Source organism: Aedes aegypti, chromosome 3 (assembly GCF_002204515.2).
Source record: "Aedes aegypti strain LVP_AGWG chromosome 3, AaegL5.0 Primary Assembly, whole genome shotgun sequence".
NCBI classification, from domain to species: Eukaryota; Metazoa; Arthropoda; class Insecta; order Diptera; family Culicidae; genus Aedes; species Aedes aegypti.
In genome coordinates, this window is record NC_035109.1 from 218,505,071 (window position 1) to 218,524,615 (window position 19,545).

The following is a 19,545-nucleotide window of genomic DNA, read 5'->3' on the forward strand; positions in this document are numbered from 1 at the left end:
TTTGGAGAAAATTGTTAAGAACATTCGCGAAGAATAGAGCGCTGCATATGACGAGCCTAACCTCACTTATTTGACAGCTGCTGGTCCTGTTGTTTACGTTTCGGACTTAGTCGTTTTTTCCATCATTTTTTCATCTTCGCATTTCTATCACCAGCATGCTGATGGTGACGATTTTCCACGGTAGGAAGATAGAATAATACGATCCGTGGGTATCTGCAGTGGATTTGATCTCTCCTCGCAGCAAACTTTCACGAAATTAAGAATGATTCGAAAAAAGTACTAAGTCCAAACTGTAAACAACAGGACCAGTACCTGTCAAAATTGATGCGTGACGTCACAGTGCAGTGGAGTATTTCGAAAGATAATTCTTGAGTAACCTCAGATGAAACTTGTGTGAGTTCTAAGTATGCCTTGATAAATTTCAACAAGGATCTTTGAAAACAAGGTTATATTGTTGATAGAATTCTTCCTAGAAATTTTCTTGATAAATTGCTAAGATAACTAAAAAAATACAATCTCTGAATAATGCACTACAAGACGGTTTGAAGAAATTAATTGATGAAATTCGGATAGAACCCATGAAAAAACTATCTATGATTGGAGCAACAACTGTAATAATTGCTGTAATATTAACTGGTGTGGAAACTTAAATAAAGTTTTGAAGAATACATGGAGATTTGGAAGTATTATTTGATTTTTTTCAGAGAACTGTTTGAACCACAATAATAATATTTTGATGCTGGGGAAATATCATGAGAAATTTCTGGAGGAACTTAATGAGGAATCGAAGGTCAAATTTATCGAGGAATTCTTGGAAAAGTTTATAATTGATAATAGATTTCTTCGAACAATGCCAGAAGGATTTTAGGAGAGATTCTTAAGAGTAATCGAAGATTTTTGAAAAAGCATTCTAATAATAATGCCTAGAATGAAAAAAAAATCGGTGTAGGAATTGCAGGGTTTCTTGAAAAAAAAAAACGAAACGATATTTATTTAACACTCTGTAATAAACCTCTGTGGAAGTGCTCCTGTAGGATCTGTGATAAATTTTCTAAAGGTTACAACTGAAGAAATCGGTGAGAGAATCAGTGAAAAATCATCTGGAGGAAATTGTGGGATAAAAACTAGGATTTTTATCCAGGGTAGTCTCTGTGAAATTTAACGCAAGTTTTTTTTTCAACTCTGTAATAGACTTTTATGGACTCTAACGCTGTTCTTAGATTTCCTAGACCAAATTCTGAATTATACACATAAAGTTTGAATTCTGTTCCAAATTAAGCCAATATATTACCTTACAAGCTGGTAAACTTGCATGCAAGTTGGCTAAAATAGTCATTTTTTGCATTTTCAACAGTCAATATCTCAAAAACTAGACGTGCTATGATATTTCTGAAAACGGCAATGGATTCAGCAACCCTTAATTAAGTGAATAGCGGTTTTTTGGTGCTGGAGACAAAAACGTGTTCCGCAGTGTAATGGAAGTAACCGCATATCAGTCCCAATACGGATTTCCGCACCGTGTTACGCAAAAATGAACCGTTTTTTGATCATCTTTATGTTTTTCTCGTAAATATATCGTAGTGAGACGCAAATTGTAAACTTTTCATTAAGATTTGAACATGTTGCAATCCTCTGGAATTGTTTATGGAAAACGAGTTTGGAAACTTTACAGCCTTTGACAGTGCTACTGAACAACGCCATCTTTCTAAGTGGTCAGGCTCCTGAGATATTTACAAAACAAAGCTTTCATGAACACTCGCGCTGCCTGGTGGCGGAACTCCGAATCTGAATAATTACCGCATGTCAGCCACAACTTTGTCGAAGATTTTTTTCTATATTTTATCGCGAGGTAGGGGGAAGTCCTCTATGCCCGGACACTTTTTGTTTTTTGATAATACCGTAAAACGGGGCGAATAGAAAAAGTGGGGCGAATAGAAACAAAGCGACCTTTAGTTAAAAATGCGACTATTATGCAATGACAAACTTTAGAAACCTACAGAAATAATTTTTTTTTCATTAGTTCAATAACAACAGAGTATCGCTAAACTATTTTCAAATTAAAAATTTTGCTACATTTCTCATTAAAAATTTGAGAAGAAAATATTGAAATCTCAATCATTTTTGATAGCTTGAAACATCCGCCATTTTGGCTGATTTCAAAAATGATCTAAAATTGAACTTGGTTTCAAAAATTTTAATTTTTTTTCTTCACTAAGTAAATACATGTTGATATTTCTTCAAGATGCAGTTAAAAATGTGTTTATTTTCCCATTTAAATAAAAAAAAGTATTGATATTTACTGAACAATGTTTCTATTCGCCCCATTGCGGGGTGAATAGAAACATACAACATTTTCATAAATATTTGTACGATATAATTTTTATTTTTAACAGCGATTGGGGTCTTAGTAAAGGAAGACGCGACCCATATTTAAGACTAATAAAATTGGATTTTATCCACACGGTTTAAGTTGTACACATTCAAACATGTCGGAAAGTGTTTCTATTCGCCCCATTTTACGGTATTTCAAAATCTACATTAGTTTTATCGTTCATTTTTCTACAGGATAAAAAAATCACATTATTTTAAGTAGAAACTCACATGAGAACAAAATTAAACCTTTACAATTCATTTTTATGATGGATGACATTATGCACTAAAAATGGTGTTCACTGAAATATGTCCTCTATGGCCGGACACTATGTCTTCTATGCTCGGACACTATGATTTTCACCATCAAAGTTTACACCAAATCCACAGAAAGGCCAAAGGGTGCTTCGTATGTCAGCACATGCCTTGTTGGTTCAATCTGTGCATGATGTACAGCGTATGAAGCATATTAGCGAGATTATAGGTCAGTTCCATAAACTCCTTCTTGATCAGCGCCATAGATCGATATGCCATTTGTCGCCGTCTATGTTGCATTAGCGGTTGCTCGTATTCAGATAAAAATTTGTTCGGGAATTCAACGCGTTTATAGTTCTTCACAATTTCTTTGTCAGCTCGAAGGTTGAAGTGTGCTCGACCTTCGTATCTCAATATCTAATTAGAGAACCATAATAAAATTTGGTGTTCTTGGCTACCTCTATAGTCCCTTGAATGCATATCAATGCATGTTTACATTGGTTTAGTATTGTTGAGTAATGTATTCAATATTAGTAGATGAATTGATCAAATTCATAGGAAGTCGCTGAAGTGCGTTTTGTTCAATAACATGTTACTCAAACGTAGCATGTGTGGAACAACACCACGCGAAAGTTTATAAATATTTGACACATCGGAATTTGGTACCGGTAAAACCACGATAGTAGGTATTTATTTTGTAATACGATATCTCCCTAACTCAATGATCCCTTCATTATCGAGTTATGGAGAAATGACTGTACATCATATCTTGTATCTGCTTCTCGTGCGCTCATTTGCCTTAAAAGCACTTACAGCACTTTATAAGGCCTCCAAGGACCGAAAGTTTTGTTGTTTATGATTTTTTTAGTTGCTGTTTGTTTTTTGTACCCTACATTTATGAAAAAAGCGAATTATGAATTAGATCCCAATTATTACACAATAAAAAATAATGAAGATTACACGTCATGTAAACTTCATTTATACCATTTAAACAAAAAAAACATGTAAATTTAAGTCTGAAATCATGTAAAAATGTGTTATATGTCATGTCATCACTCAGGATCCTGCTGGATTACATGGCATATAATTGAAGTTTACATGACATATCATGTAAATATCCATGATATTCCACGCTCCAATTATGTGCATTATATGTCTCAGAATTTTACATGTTTCGTTCGAACTGTGTAGGTTAACATTTTCACTGTCCGGCCATAGAGGACTTGCAATGGTTTACAAAAAAGGTTGCTTTTCTTTGAAATTCGACATTTTCCAATAAGTTTTGCATTGCGATTGATGCAAAACTTACTGAAGTCAACGTACGGAGACAATTCAGCTTAAATTAAAAGATACATTCGTGACTACACTTGTATGAAATTTTATCGTTTCACATTTTTTTGGTAGATTGTATCAGAGTGAAACTTTTAACAGCTACTGTTTGTTTACGTTTGGACATGCAAACGTCATAGTTTGTATACACTGCAAAAATGTGTTTGTGCATAATCCTAGAATCCGTGACAACCGAAAGGTTAAATTATCGAGAATCCCATATTAAAATTGTCTGATTTGTGGCCTAGATGAAAAAAATCGAAATTTATAATCTGCTTAAAGTTTAGAAAGTTGATATTTTTAAAACAATCAGTTGCTACTCGTCCTGAAATTGGTGTACAAAACGAAAATAATAATATTCCTTCTCAATACTAAAACTTATGTATTGGAAGGATATATATGTAGGTATGGAAACCGTTTTACATAAAATTAAGTATGATCCACATAAAATAGGGATACACAAATAAAATACGTGATTTTTATAAAACCATAAAAATAGTTCCTAAGCTGATTTTCACGTCTTACTTAATTTGACACAAAGTGATGATTTACAATACATATCAAACATTTCCACATGTATTAAATTAAAAGAAATCTTCAGTGAAATGTGAAACTTACACAAAATATGTGTACATCCTGAATATTCCTTGCATTAAGTGTTTTTACCTTTCTCAAATACCGTTCCATTTGTCACGATACAGATGATGACTGGGTTGGAATGTGGTCACCGTTTCTGTACGCAATGCTGGCAAGAGTACCTGACCACCAAAATCGTAGAGGAAGGCCTGGGCCAGTCGATTGCTTGTGCCGCTCATGGATGTGACATACTGGTGGACGACGTGACCGTTATGCGATTAGTTCAAGATCCACGAGTGAAGCTGAAGTATCAACATCTAATAACCAACAGTTTCGTTGAAGTAAGTAACCGATGGGAGTTCGTTTTTACCATTTATCTAATCTAACATTGTTTTTACTCCTCAAGTGTAACCGATTGCTTCGCTGGTGTACTTCGGCGGATTGTACCTACGCCATCAAAGTACAGTACGTAGATGCCCGTCCGGTCATCTGCAAATGTAACCACGTTTTCTGCTTCGAGTGTGGTGAAAACTGGCACGATCCGGTACAGTGTCGGCTACTGAGGAAGTGGATCAAAAAGTGTGACGACGATTCCGAAACATCCAACTGGATTGCGGCCAACACCAAGGAGTGTCCGAAGTGTAACGTAACGATCGAAAAGGATGGTGGTTGTAACCATATGGTAAGTAGCTTGTTGAGAGATTGGTCTGCTGTATTGGCTGAATTTTCAATTTGTATTCAATGGTAGGTTTGTAAAAATCAAAACTGCAAGTACGATTTCTGCTGGGTGTGCTTGGGATCTTGGGAACCGCATGGTTCTTCCTGGTACAACTGTAATCGATACGATGAAGATGAGGCTCGTGCTGCTCGTGATGCTCAGGAAAAATTCAGATCATCATTGGCCAGGTAAATATTATAGTAGTAAGTTTTATATGGTATAACCTGTATCGCTGTCCAAACACTAGAAAGTTTCCAGAAACCAAGAGTAATTGAGGGGCCTGATTGACATTTTGGTCGGATTCGAGTTAGGTATATTAAAAAACTACTCGTTTTATGCTTTTCAACTTTTTTTATGTAACTATTTTTTTCTTCAAAGTTTGAGCAAATTTATAGCTGTTGATGAAAAGCTAAGCTTGAAGCACAGACAAACTTAAAGATTTTTGGGAAATTTATTCGGAGATCAAAATGCTGTCCCAATAAACTTCTGGACACAATTACTAAGAATTGCTATTTAACGGATTCGTGGAGGAACTAATACAGATCCTTGGAGATTTTTTTTTTGATTTCTAATTTGACTAATCTTTGATTTATGACAAAGTCTCCACGAGATTCACGAGACTTTGTATAAACTTATGGAGATTTACAGTGAATTTGTCCTGGCATTCTCAGTGTGAGATCCTTAGTAAATTTATGGAGAATTTTGATGGATGAATATATGGCAAGGTCCTTTTGGTATTCTCGAGCCGAGTTTTATTTATCTCTTGACGACATTCTTGTCAAAAACTTTGATGGATTCCTGGGAAGATACTTGTTTGAAGTTGTCATTATTTTTTTGGTTGGATACAATCAATTTTTGCGAGAGATCGTTTCTATCATAAAGATCTCTCCTTGGATCCAACGAGATATGTACCAGATCTCGAATTTCCACAGGAGCCAGCCATGTCTAACGTATAATTTTGAAGGCATTCTTAGTAGAGGATAGGTATCTTACACTTTGTCGATTTGTGTAAAAGCGATCTGAATTTAAAAAAATTAAGAAGAATCACAACTTATCTTTTAAAACTGTTTTAAAACGTTTTTTTCGCCGTGTGAATTTTGGCTGCAATAAACTCGCGCTCAAAAACGGAGTTTCATGACAAAATAATACACCGTTTTATTAAATTACTTATGACATTTTTGTACCAGTGTAAAATCGACTTAAGTAGTGTTTTGTGTTGATTCCTGGTTGAGTCATTTTGTCTCTCTGTATAACAATGTGGTGATAATAGTGGTTTGGGCGCGAAAGTTGAAAATTTGACTTAAGGTGATTATAAAACGAAGCCAAACTTTAAATTTTCAAGTGCACAAGACTGGAGAATCTGACAACCGTTTGCGTTGAAAATCAATCAAATTGCTTGCTTGCTGGTGGTGACCAATGGTATAAATTTTCAACGCCGAGCCCTGTTTGCTTCTCTTGAACAGATGGCTGTCTTGTGCTCTTGAAAATTCGAGTTGTGGCTTCATTCTATAATCCTTAAGTCGTTTTGTAAATTCGTAATTTAAACGTCCCAAAAGTGAAAACCGAGCAGTGTTGACCAGACTCATTTCCCCGAAATTCGAATTGTGAAGCCATGAACTGTTATAACTGTGCGTTGCACCGACAGTTTCGATCTCGGTGGGCCGCAATTCAAGTTTCGGTGAAATGATTCGCACTCACTCACTCACTCATTTCATTTCACCGAAACTTGAATTGTGGCTCTCTGGGATCAAAATTGATCGATTTTGTGTGCAGTACTCAAGCTTAACCATCTGCTTTTCTATCTTAGGAGGATAGAGCATGGTTGTAGTAGTTCGTGGCTTCGTAGTTCGGAAAAAGTTATTTTCGGGGAAATGAGTCTGAGCAACACTGAAACCGAGTAGCTTCAGAGTAAAATGTGTAGATTTGTGACTGTGGAATAAGATGAATTGATAATGTAAGTTCGTTTACTATTCGGAGATAATGCTGTTTGAATAATTTGTCGTTTATTGAAGATTTGTAGGACAATTTAATGGTTGCTACTCCGTGATTGATCGGAATAGGGTAACGACTGTTTATTTTGTTCTTAACCGCTAACAGTTGGCGCTAGCGGCAAAAAGTACAGGCAACAACCTTTCGAACATTCAGTTTCTTTCACTGGCCGCCGAGCGACGACACTGTTGTTTGTAATTCACCCACTGACCGCGCTACGCTGGATTCTCAATTTTTTCAAACTTTCGACACAAGCGCATAGAAGAATGGTAGTCGGAGAACTGTCAAAACGTATGAAAAATAATGAAAAACGTTAATTACTTGCAATTAGGAAACTGGATCAAAAAAGTAGTGATTAGAAATCAAGTGTAAAGTGAATACATAACTTTTCGTGTTTAGTTCATCTTACGTGGTGCTTTATTTGCTCAGGATTTCGTTTTTACTACAACTGAAAAAGAGCCATCTATTGCCTTTTAAGTTTTGAATATCGCCCTATTGGTAAGAATTACGCTTCGATCCAAATGTGTAAGGAGTGGGACTTTCCGCTTACCGTTTTGACTCATATTTCGAGCATCTAAGGCTTAAAGTACCTTTAAACGTTCCTAAAAACCAAGAATCCACAGAAATTTGCTTAACTTTTAATTGCTTCGCTAGATTTATCTTCTTCTTCTCGGCATTACGGTAAATCAATATTAACTATCAATTTTGGGCAAAACTGTTGAACAACATTTTGCTTCAAATGCCGAACACTTTGATTCAAATTCCGAAGAGCTTGAATAAATGGTATTCACATAAAAAAATCGCTGGTTTTATAGGCCTTGATTTAAAGAATAATTACAACTTCCAGAGTCGGAGTTGCAATTGACCATAATTTCCTACAAATTTGATGAAATATTTCAGTGAAATATTTCAACAATATCTCCATACGAATGGTTTATGGACAAACAGTCGAAAGACAAAAGGTGGAAAGGACAGAAGATCGAAAGATAAATGTCGAAAGGACAAAAGGTCATAAATGATATGCTTGGTGGGAATTTTTTCCTTCTTTGAAAATACGTTCTCGACCTTTTATCCCTTCTTTTTTGTTCTTCGACCTTTTGTTCTTTCGACCTTTTGTCCCTTCGACCTTTTGTCCTTTCGACCTTTTGTCATAGATTCATGTGTATATTACATTTATATGAAACAGGTATTGGAGTTTATGTCGACGCTTTTACTGACGAACCATATAAAGTTTAACAACTACCGAAAAGCTAAACATTACATATAATTTGCAATTGGATTAGATGGACAAATTGATGTGAAGATTTGCGAAAAAGTTACACGTCTTCTCAGTGAGAATCGAACTCACGACTCCCCGATCTCTAGTTGGGGCGCGTTAACCACTTCGCCATGAGAGGACTCATGAACGCAGAAGTTAACCTGAATTCGATTTCAGCTCAATAATCACGTGGTCCTCTTTCGCAAAGTGCACCTCTTTCGGAAGAATTAGATGCCCATCCAAACACAACGCTTTCTATATATATCCAATGCCTAGCCCGAGAGCGCATTATTTTTTAGATATAGGAATAGCACACTACACTAGCCAGCAACTGCGCTGGCTGAGGTTTCTATTGTGTGGGCTTCCAATGGGTCGCGACGTTCTCAAACGACCGGTTACGGAACATGAGTCCGTTGCTCGATAAATACTTGTTTTAATTATGAATCGTGGTTTACGGCCACAACCAGCCGAGTGGAAGTTTAACAACTACCGAAAAGCTAAACATTACATATAATTTGCAATTGGATTAGATGGACAAATTGATGTGAAGATTTGCGAAAAAGTTACACGTCTTCTCAGTGAGAATCGAACTCACGACTCCCCGATCTCTAGTTGGGGCGCGTTAACCACTTCGCCATGAGAGGACTCATGAACGCAGAAGTTAACCTGAATTCGATTTCAGCTCAATAATCACGTGGTCCTCTTTCGCAAAGTGCACCTCTTTCGGAAGAATTAGATGCCCATCCAAACACAACGCTTTCTATATATATCCAATGCCTAGCCCGAGAGCGCATTATTTTTTAGATATAGGAATAGCACACTACACTAGCCAGCAACTGCGCTGGCTGAGGTTTCTATTGTGTGGGCTTCCAATGGGTCGCGACGTTCTCAAACGACCGGTTACGGAACATGAGTCCGTTGCTCGATAAATACTTGTTTTAATTATGAATCGTGGTTTACGGCCACAACCAGCCGAGTGGAAGTTTAACAACTACCGAAAAGCTAAACATTACATATAATTTGCAATTGGATTAGATGGACAAATTGATGTGAAGATTTGCGAAAAAGTTACACGTCTTCTCAGTGAGAATCGAACTCACGACTCCCCGATCTCTAGTTGGGGCGCGTTAACCACTTCGCCATGAGAGGACTCATGAACGCAGAAGTTAACCTGAATTCGATTTCAGCTCAATAATCACGTGGTCCTCTTTCGCAAAGTGCACCTCTTTCGGAAGAATTAGATGCCCATCCAAACACAACGCTTTCTATATATATCCAATGCCTAGCCCGAGAGCGCATTATTTTTTAGATATAGGAATAGCACACTACACTAGCCAGCAACTGCGCTGGCTGAGGTTTCTATTGTGTGGGCTTCCAATGGGTCGCGACGTTCTCAAACGACCGGTTACGGAACATGAGTCCGTTGCTCGATAAATACTTGTTTTAATTATGAATCGTGGTTTACGGCCACAACCAGCCGAGTGGAAGTTTAACAACTACCGAAAAGCTAAACATTACATATAATTTGCAATTGGATTAGATGGACAAATTGATGTGAAGATTTGCGAAAAAGTTACACGTCTTCTCAGTGAGAATCGAACTCACGACTCCCCGATCTCTAGTTGGGGCGCGTTAACCACTTCGCCATGAGAGGACTCATGAACGCAGAAGTTAACCTGAATTCGATTTCAGCTCAAGGACCACGTGATTATTGAGCTGAAATCGAATTCAGGTTAACTTCTGCGTTCATGAGTCCTCTCATGGCGAAGTGGTTAACGCGCCCCAACTAGAGATCGGGGAGTCGTGAGTTCGATTCTCACTGAGAAGACGTGTAACTTTTTCGCAAATCTTCACATCAATTTGTCCATCTAATCCAATTGCAAATTATATGTAATGTTTAGCTTTTCGGTAGTTGTTAAACTTCCACTCGGCTGGTTGTGGCCGTAAACCACGATTCATAATTAAAACAAGTATTTATCGAGCAACGGACTCATGTTCCGTAACCGGTCGTTTGAGAACGTCGCGACCCATTGGAAGCCCACACAATAGAAACCTCAGCCAGCGCAGTTGCTGGCTAGTGTAGTGTGCTATTCCTATATCTAAAAAATAATGCGCTCTCGGGCTAGGCATTGGATATATATAGAAAGCGTTGTGTTTGGATGGGCATCTAATTCTTCCGAAAGAGGTGCACTTTGCGAAAGAGGACCACGTGATTATTGAGCTGAAATCGAATTCAGGTTAACTTCTGCGTTCATGAGTCCTCTCATGGCGAAGTGGTTAACGCGCCCCAACTAGAGATCGGGGAGTCGTGAGTTCGATTCTCACTGAGAAGACGTGTAACTTTTTCGCAAATCTTCACATCAATTTGTCCATCTAATCCAATTGCAAATTATATGTAATGTTTAGCTTTTCGGTAGTTGTTAAACTTCCACTCGGCTGGTTGTGGCCGTAAACCACGATTCATAATTAAAACAAGTATTTATCGAGCAACGGACTCATGTTCCGTAACCGGTCGTTTGAGAACGTCGCGACCCATTGGAAGCCCACACAATAGAAACCTCAGCCAGCGCAGTTGCTGGCTAGTGTAGTGTGCTATTCCTATATCTAAAAAATAATGCGCTCTCGGGCTAGGCATTGGATATATATAGAAAGCGTTGTGTTTGGATGGGCATCTAATTCTTCCGAAAGAGGTGCACTTTGCGAAAGAGGACCACGTGATTATTGAGCTGAAATCGAATTCAGGTTAACTTCTGCGTTCATGAGTCCTCTCATGGCGAAGTGGTTAACGCGCCCCAACTAGAGATCGGGGAGTCGTGAGTTCGATTCTCACTGAGAAGACGTGTAACTTTTTCGCAAATCTTCACATCAATTTGTCCATCTAATCCAATTGCAAATTATATGTAATGTTTAGCTTTTCGGTAGTTGTTAAACTTCCACTCGGCTGGTTGTGGCCGTAAACCACGATTCATAATTAAAACAAGTATTTATCGAGCAACGGACTCATGTTCCGTAACCGGTCGTTTGAGAACGTCGCGACCCATTGGAAGCCCACACAATAGAAACCTCAGCCAGCGCAGTTGCTGGCTAGTGTAGTGTGCTATTCCTATATCTAAAAAATAATGCGCTCTCGGGCTAGGCATTGGATATATATAGAAAGCGTTGTGTTTGGATGGGCATCTAATTCTTCCGAAAGAGGTGCACTTTGCGAAAGAGGACCACGTGATTATTGAGCTGAAATCGAATTCAGGTTAACTTCTGCGTTCATGAGTCCTCTCATGGCGAAGTGGTTAACGCGCCCCAACTAGAGATCGGGGAGTCGTGAGTTCGATTCTCACTGAGAAGACGTGTAACTTTTTCGCAAATCTTCACATCAATTTGTCCATCTAATCCAATTGCAAATTATATGTAATGTTTAGCTTTTCGGTAGTTGTTAAACTTCCACTCGGCTGGTTGTGGCCGTAAACCACGATTCATAATTAAAACAAGTACATATAAAGTTTGTTTGAAAATTACATAAACGTAACGTTCCACGATAAAAATGTGTTATCATAAGCATGAAACGAGCTCACCAGTTGACAATCCATCCTCGACTGAACACGAATATTTTTTCACACTCGCACAACACGAACCGAACACGATTGATCTTGATTCCGTCACTCGCTTCACATGGGCATGTAACGGAATCAAAAGACAACATACACAAAAAACGTATTCATCGGCGCCACGAAAAAAACGAGCATATTTGCTTAGGCTTCCCGAAGCAATACTTCAAACTTATTATCCAAAAATATCTGTTACCTCATAGTTAGGTTTTGAGGATAAATGAGGATCTTAGAATAATTGATTCTTTAAATATTTGTGGTCAGTTGCGTTACGCCCTGTATTTTTTGCTTTATAGATATTTACATTACTACAACCGTTACATGAACCACATGCAGTCGCTGAAGTTTGAGCATAAACTCTATGCATCGGTTAAGGCTAAAATGGAAGAAATGCAGCAGCATAACATGTCATGGATTGAGGTAAACTGACTGTTTTGCCGTTATAAACCATCAATACTAATCCACTGTAAACCTTATCCTATGACGTAGGTTCAATTTCTGAAGAAAGCCGTTGATATCCTTTGCCAGTGTCGCCAAACGCTGATGTGCACCTATGTGTTTGCTTACTATCTGCGTAAAAATAATCAGTCGCTTATCTTTGAGGACAACCAGAAGGATTTGGAAACGGCCACGGAAAAGCTGTCCGAGTACTTGGAACGTGATATTACGTCGGAAAATCTTGCCGACATCAAACAAAAGGTTCAAGATAAATATCGGTAAGTAAATTGAAATTTGCTTCTTGAGTTTCATTTGTAAAAAAATCAATATTCAATTTTAGATACTGCGAAAAACGCCGAAAAGTGTTACTTGACCATGTGCACGAAGGCTACGAAAAAGATTGGTGGGATTACACCGATTGATAAAATATTCGCTCCGATATTAGTGCAAGTTTCATCAGCGTGGGACTTTCGGATGTCCACTGAGATTGATGTGCCCCTGTCCCTTCCTCTCCCAAATCAGCAAACGAAAGTGAAAACAGCAACCCTGAAAACACTTAGAAAAATCTAGCAAAAGGAATATTTTCGCGACGGAGCAAAATAACCCGAGATAAAAAAAAACAAAAACAAAAACAGTAAATGAAATCAACTGTTGGTATTCAATTTTCAAATAATGTGCTTTTCTTCGCTAGTACTCCATTTTCTCATTATGTGTCAGAAAAAAAAAACTAGATTACACCACAATTAAGATCTGTTTAAATCAAGAGTTGTTGTTTTCCTGTTTGTTCTTGTTCGTTTCGATTCGATTCATTAACGATGATAAATTCAGCTAGCGCTTAAACAGTTGAACAAAAAAAAATATACACCGAATATCGTGCGTTTGCTAGATTGATTTCGAGCTCATAAAGCGAATATGTATGTATAGTTGTAGCTATTTTCACTTTTTTCTAGTTGGCCAAGGGTTGAACGTAGCTTGAATCGAGAATGTCCCGTATTGTTTTGTAATGCAGCTATGGAAAGTATCAAAAACCAATAATTTTTAGGTAAAAATCATTTACTAAAACGCAGCAGAGTAAAGAACAGAATAGTATTTTCATAAAGTAGAGTGTCTTTATCAATGTTTCCGTTTTCAATGCATACCCACCTTTTTTCTAGAAAAGCAAATATGTTCATTATTAAAGTGTTTCGTACAGCACAATTGAAACTGTACAGTATTTATCAGACGTCTATTTTCAACCGCCAGACAGGGAAGAAAACTGTTTGACCGGTGAATCTATTTGGACACTTTTACTCTGTTTCAAATCAAAATGGTGTGTTTTTTTGTAAATGGTTCGACTCCATAAAGCTTTAATATTATACAGAAAAAAGTCCATTTTGTTAAAAAGAAAATCCATTACAGCTGACAAATGACGAAAAAGTGCCCAAGATTGATCCAATCTGAGCGGTTTCCCCTGCATTCGTGAAAACTTAGCTGCTTCCGGTTATTCGCAGTCTATAAAAACCAAATACATGTTCTCTCAGACGATGAATTTCAGAGGAGATAACTCATACTACTAGAGCTATGTCAAGTGGTGTACAATCAGTTGATATTAAATGCCTGAATATAATGCTATGGTTAGATTTGAAAAATCGGTTTGGTATAAGGGTCGTTGGACATGACGACCACAAGCAACAACCTATTTGAAAAGAAAGTTTGGTGAATATGATAGTTATGCTAAATAGTCATTATACTTAACTGCCTTATGTCAAATTACCATTTTTAAAAATTATAATTATGTGAAATGAAGTTATTTTAAATAACATGTGTCACTTTTGTGAAATTTAAAATAATGGTCAAATGTATTTGTTAAGAGTTAATAGTAAACTTGAAAATGTAAAATTGATGGACAAAATTTTGACATATCAAGCCTATTAATGTCCGATGCTTTGCTGGGTTTTTGCATTTTTCTGAAACACTCAAAATCTGACTTAAATATGCGTTATGGAGTCAAATCGACTACTTATAAATACCGTTCTTACTTGCGGTATTATCGATCAATCATTGACGAAATTGTCAGAAATTGAACATCTCCTCTAGACTGTCAATTGTTTATTTTCCATAGTCTACATTTGTTGTTATAGCTTGTACCTCCGTATGCATAATTAGTTAAAACGCAAAATATACTTCGATTAACGTTTCACTAAGTAGTTAGTTCTCAAACACCATTGGTCTTCAAACTACTTTTTATTGTTTCGTATTTATTTAACTTCTTTACACGTTGTAGCTACACCTAGACTTGACATTAATTACTATGAACATTGAAACGCATTTGTTCCCACAATATGCTTTCTTTGGGAGCTTGAAATGGATTACAGTCGAGACAAATGAATAAAAAAAGAAGAAATCATTGAACAAGTGATAAAAAATTTTAACGAAAGGAAACACTATAAAGATTATATATAAAAAGTGATGTGAATGAAGTATATAATAAAAGTGAGTATATAAGAAGAAGTAACCTATTATATACCGATTAAGAAAAGAATATGTTAGAAAGGGTCATTTTTCTCATTTTGTTGACTACGCAGAGGTAAATAAAATATTACGAAATGGTAAATTGCAATGTAAAATCGATCGGATCAATGAAACCCGAATAAATGAGAGCTAAATTAAAATAGATTTCTAGGTCGTTATTTTTTGTATGAATCCGAAAATTTCCTGCCCAACTTGCACAAACAGGAAGCAAATTGTATGAATAATGGTAATGCGCTTTTGATTAGGCTCATGTACGAAAAAAAGGGCTCCCGATATGCTGAGGCACCTTCAATTTGTAATCCGCCGAGCGGAACATCATCGTTAAATGAGTCAGATAGCCTTACTTCCCACTAATAGCTTAGCTTAGCTTAGCTTAGACTGACTACACATATCAATGGTTGCTATTCCGTGATTGACCGAAGTCAGTGAAAATGCACAAAGAATCAACTAGAAGTTCGGCTGGGATTGGCCATAATCTTCTTCAGTGTGCATAATTCAGTGCCTCTATTTATACAGGGTCAATAACGGCGCCGGCCACGTCCTTGCAGTCAGGTGGGATTGGGGGAAGGAATGTTAGTGTGTAACCTTTGCTATTTGGAGACCGTGTTTGCCTCTGCATCTCCACAAAGGTCACTGGGAGGGATGTTTGTTAATGGGGAGGATCGTTGGGTCACAGGATTCACTTTGATAAGCGATTAGACCATGATAAACAATGATTTGTGAGATATATACATGCTTATACGTAAATATAATATTTTCATTTGATATGAAAAATTTCTATGTAGAGGAAAATTATGCCGACACTTGAGGTGACGAACCATTCAAAGTTTGTTGAACAAATACCTAAATGTAACATTCCTACAGCTGTTAGGACGAAAGCATGTGTTATTATATTTTACTCATTTGAAAAGAAACAAAAAACTCGATTGGTTGGGACATCATAGAACACTCTTATTCTTATGCCGACACTTACAGTGGCGAACCATCCAAAGTTTGTTAAATAAAGTGAACCTTTCGCAAGTCTACACTTGTAGTGTCGAACCATTCAAAGTTTTTTTAATTACAAAAATAAAGGTATATAAGAGGTGTTCTGAAAATAAAAGTTAAACATAAATAAATCATGAATCAGATTTTGTGTCGACACTCACAGTGACGAACCATCCATAGTTTGTTGAAAAATCATATTTACATCCCACCATTGTAACGATTGAATGTGCAGTCATACATATTTTATAGATTAGAAATAGTAGCATGAAACGAGCTCACCAATTGATCCGTTATCCTTGACTGAGCAGCCACAATCCACTCTCAGCTTCACTCGTTTGCTCGGCTATAAAAAAGCACTCAGGAAAAAAAAATAGGCGCGCGACCCGAAAAGGAAAAAAAAACTCAGCGTCAAGGTCGAAGCGTCAAACAGAACTAACCGATCGCGGCCCTTTTTCACTTTCTTCAACCGAACTCACCGATCACGCCACTTTTTCACTTACTAGACCGACGCGCGACATGTTTGATCCTGCCCTCGTCACTCGCTCCGGCAAAAGCAAGTGTCAAGGTCGAAAGATCAAACAGAACTCCTCAGATAGCCTTACTTCCCACTAATGGCGATAAAATACTTTGCATTATTTTGTTAACTTATACTTCAAGCCTAAAGGTGTAAACACGATATTTTGGAACCGGATATATCCATGGCTTTCCTTTGCATTGCGTACCGGCATGTTCCGAACACTTAAGGCCAACAGTGACTTCAAATGCATCTGATTGGCATAAGTTAGCTATTTATGAAAACTTTAATTTATTCGCATAGTCTAACTTTAAGCTGTTGGATTACCGATAAAAATGTTTATTTGAACTAACAACTACCGAACAGGTAAACATTACATATACTTTGCAATTGGATTAATTGGCAAATTGTTGTGAAGTTTTGCGAAAAAGTTACACGTCTTCTCAGTGAGAATCGAACTCACGACTCCCTAATCTCTAGTTAGTGCGCGTTACCCCTACGTCATGAGAGGACTCATGAACGCAGAAGTTAACCTGAGTTCTATTTCAGCTCAATAATCACGTGGTCCTTTTTCGCAAAGTGCACCTCTTTCGGAAGAATTAGATGCCCATCCAAACACAACGCTTTCTATTTATATAATTTGTCTATTTAATCCAATTGCAAAGTATATGTAATGTATCAATATCAACTATGTAAACAATGATGAAAATGTCGTTACTAACTTAAATCATGGCTTCTGAAGTCGAATATGAAGGCCAAACGCTTACAAATTATTTACTTTTGAGTTATTTTAAAATTGAAAACACCTAGGACCGCGGAATACGCCCAGGCAATTACCTAAAGAAATTCTACATTCTGCACAGTAATTCGTTAATGTTGCCTAATTGAACATTCTTATGGAAGTTTAGACAACGGAATCGTTTTCAGAGTTGCCATTTTTAGTCAGAACCGCAATTTTTGTTGCCTCTTGCCTCTCTGCTTAGCATTTTTTCACTCCCTCGCAATGAGGCAAAGGCGTGCTGCTCTAGAGTATGTCACCGGACTCTGATGATGTTGAGGAGAATTATCAAGTAGAAATATATAAATCAACAAAACCAAAAAAATAATTCGCAATACTGGAAAAAATTACAAACCTTCATAGGTATTAAAACAAAATACAGTTGAAATATATTCAACGAAATTTGAACTCATAAAAACCCATTGGTTGATCAAAAAAAAATGTTTTGTCATTGTTGAAATAAGAAGGTCACTTGAAGGCTTGAACATTTTCTTAAGTTGCCAGCGATTTTAGTGAGATTTACACGTTGGCAGTTCTTGGGATTTTCTATTCGCCAGTCTGTGAATAAAGTGTCTGTAGTAGTAACGGGTAGAGTAACAATTATTGTACCGTTTTGTATCAAATTCCGAACATGATTCATATTCCTAACACTTGAACAGTGATTTTTAAGGGAATCACAAAAATTTCTTCACAGAATGTTAAATGATTTTATATATCAAGATCTAGGTAACAATTTAAATTCCAACTGTTGAAATTGCCACTGTTCGAAATATGAGTTCGGATTTTGAAACAAAACGGTACCTCCATTAAAGGAACACGTTTCAGTAATAGTGGTATTTGCTAACATCTGTTCCTATAATAGTGGTTTGCATTGATTTCCCCACTATTATTGAAACGTCTCACTACCTAGGGATCCGGATCCTATTCTTTGCACTTTTGATACACTTCGGCAGTGGGGTTTTTTTTGGAAGCTACTGAACATAACATATTCGGCTAGGGGGGTCCGTAGCCTTGAGGTAACGCTTTCGCTTCATAAGCGGAAGGTCATGGATTCAATTCCCAGCCCCTCCAAAAAAATAACCCGTCCAGCCACCAGAAGACGCCGCACGGAGGACCGTGCTTAGGGGAACACATCCATCCTCCGTCAATATCAGATGGTGACTGAGACAAACTGACCCACTTCGCAGGCAGCTAGCCTCAAACGACTCCGGAACACGGCAAAAACGAACCACCGCAAGAGCAATTGACTATGGCTTATGGAAATCGATTGGACCAACAGCAGAGCACTCTCCTACCTGCTCGGTGTGAGAGCAAAATGAGCAGAAGAGAGTGAAAGCAGATGTAAATAAAGATTAGCTAAAAATAGAACTGTATCGGTAAGGAAGATACAGTTAAAACTGATTCCGGCACAGTAGTGGCCACGAGCACGGAGTGCCTGAAAAAAAAAACATATTCGGCTGCACTATGTGTCGTATTGAAGGGCTTCTAATTGCGAGGTTTCAGACAAATCGGCTGAGAAAAAACCCCTATGCCAAAGTGAATCATGGAAGTGCCCAAGTAGCTTACTTGGGCAGCTTTTACTGGTGCAAAAGAGCAAAAAAGTCAAAATTTTTAATTGTTTCATACTACCGCCAAGCTACCATTCACCGTGCATTTAAGAAAAAATGAACTTCAAAAAATTACACAACTTTTCCAAATAATTTTAAGCGTACTAGAATACCACTACGTAGCGTGCAATTATATAATAATTCAGGGAAAAATCTAAAACTAATGATGCATAACAAAAAATTATTGTTTGAAAATGTCATGCTAAGGTCGCCTCGTACCGTTCTGTCACCATTTACCGTGCACACTAGTGCACCATTCACCGTGCGTATAGTTTTCGCCATGATTTAATTTTGTATCTTAAAGAAACGTTGTTGATGGAGCAACTATGTTGCTAGTAGTGTTCGCAAACATTTTTTAAGAATATTTAAATCTTCATTTACGTATAAACCATAGAAAGTTTAAAAATTGGCCAAATAATTATTTTTCATTAAAATCGTTATATGAGGTTTGACTGTATTGTCCAAACCATTCCATATTCACTCAAAAACTAAATATGAAGTAGTTTAATGACGGCATCACAATAAATCTAATATTACCGAATAATTTCATACCTTTTACACTAATGCACGGTAAAAGGAACCATATATATTGGAAAGGATCCATTCACCGTGC

General features: G+C 37.2%; 1 protein-coding gene across 1 annotated transcript in view; it reads left to right on the top strand.

The window, feature by feature from the left end:
• Positions 1-15,190, top strand: part of LOC5577132 (potential E3 ubiquitin-protein ligase ariadne-1) — a 51,315-nt gene extending 36,125 nt beyond the window's left edge. The window contains exons 4-9 of the mRNA XM_021853611.1: positions 4,656-4,871; positions 4,937-5,212; positions 5,279-5,436; positions 12,394-12,517; positions 12,587-12,813; positions 12,876-15,190. Coding sequence (XP_021709303.1) covers positions 4,656-4,871; positions 4,937-5,212; positions 5,279-5,436; positions 12,394-12,517; positions 12,587-12,813; positions 12,876-12,957 — 1,083 coding nt within the window. The 3' untranslated portion in view covers positions 12,958-15,190. The remainder of the gene's footprint in view (positions 1-4,655; positions 4,872-4,936; positions 5,213-5,278; positions 5,437-12,393; positions 12,518-12,586; positions 12,814-12,875) is intronic.
• Positions 15,191-19,545: the final 4,355 nt, after the last annotated feature.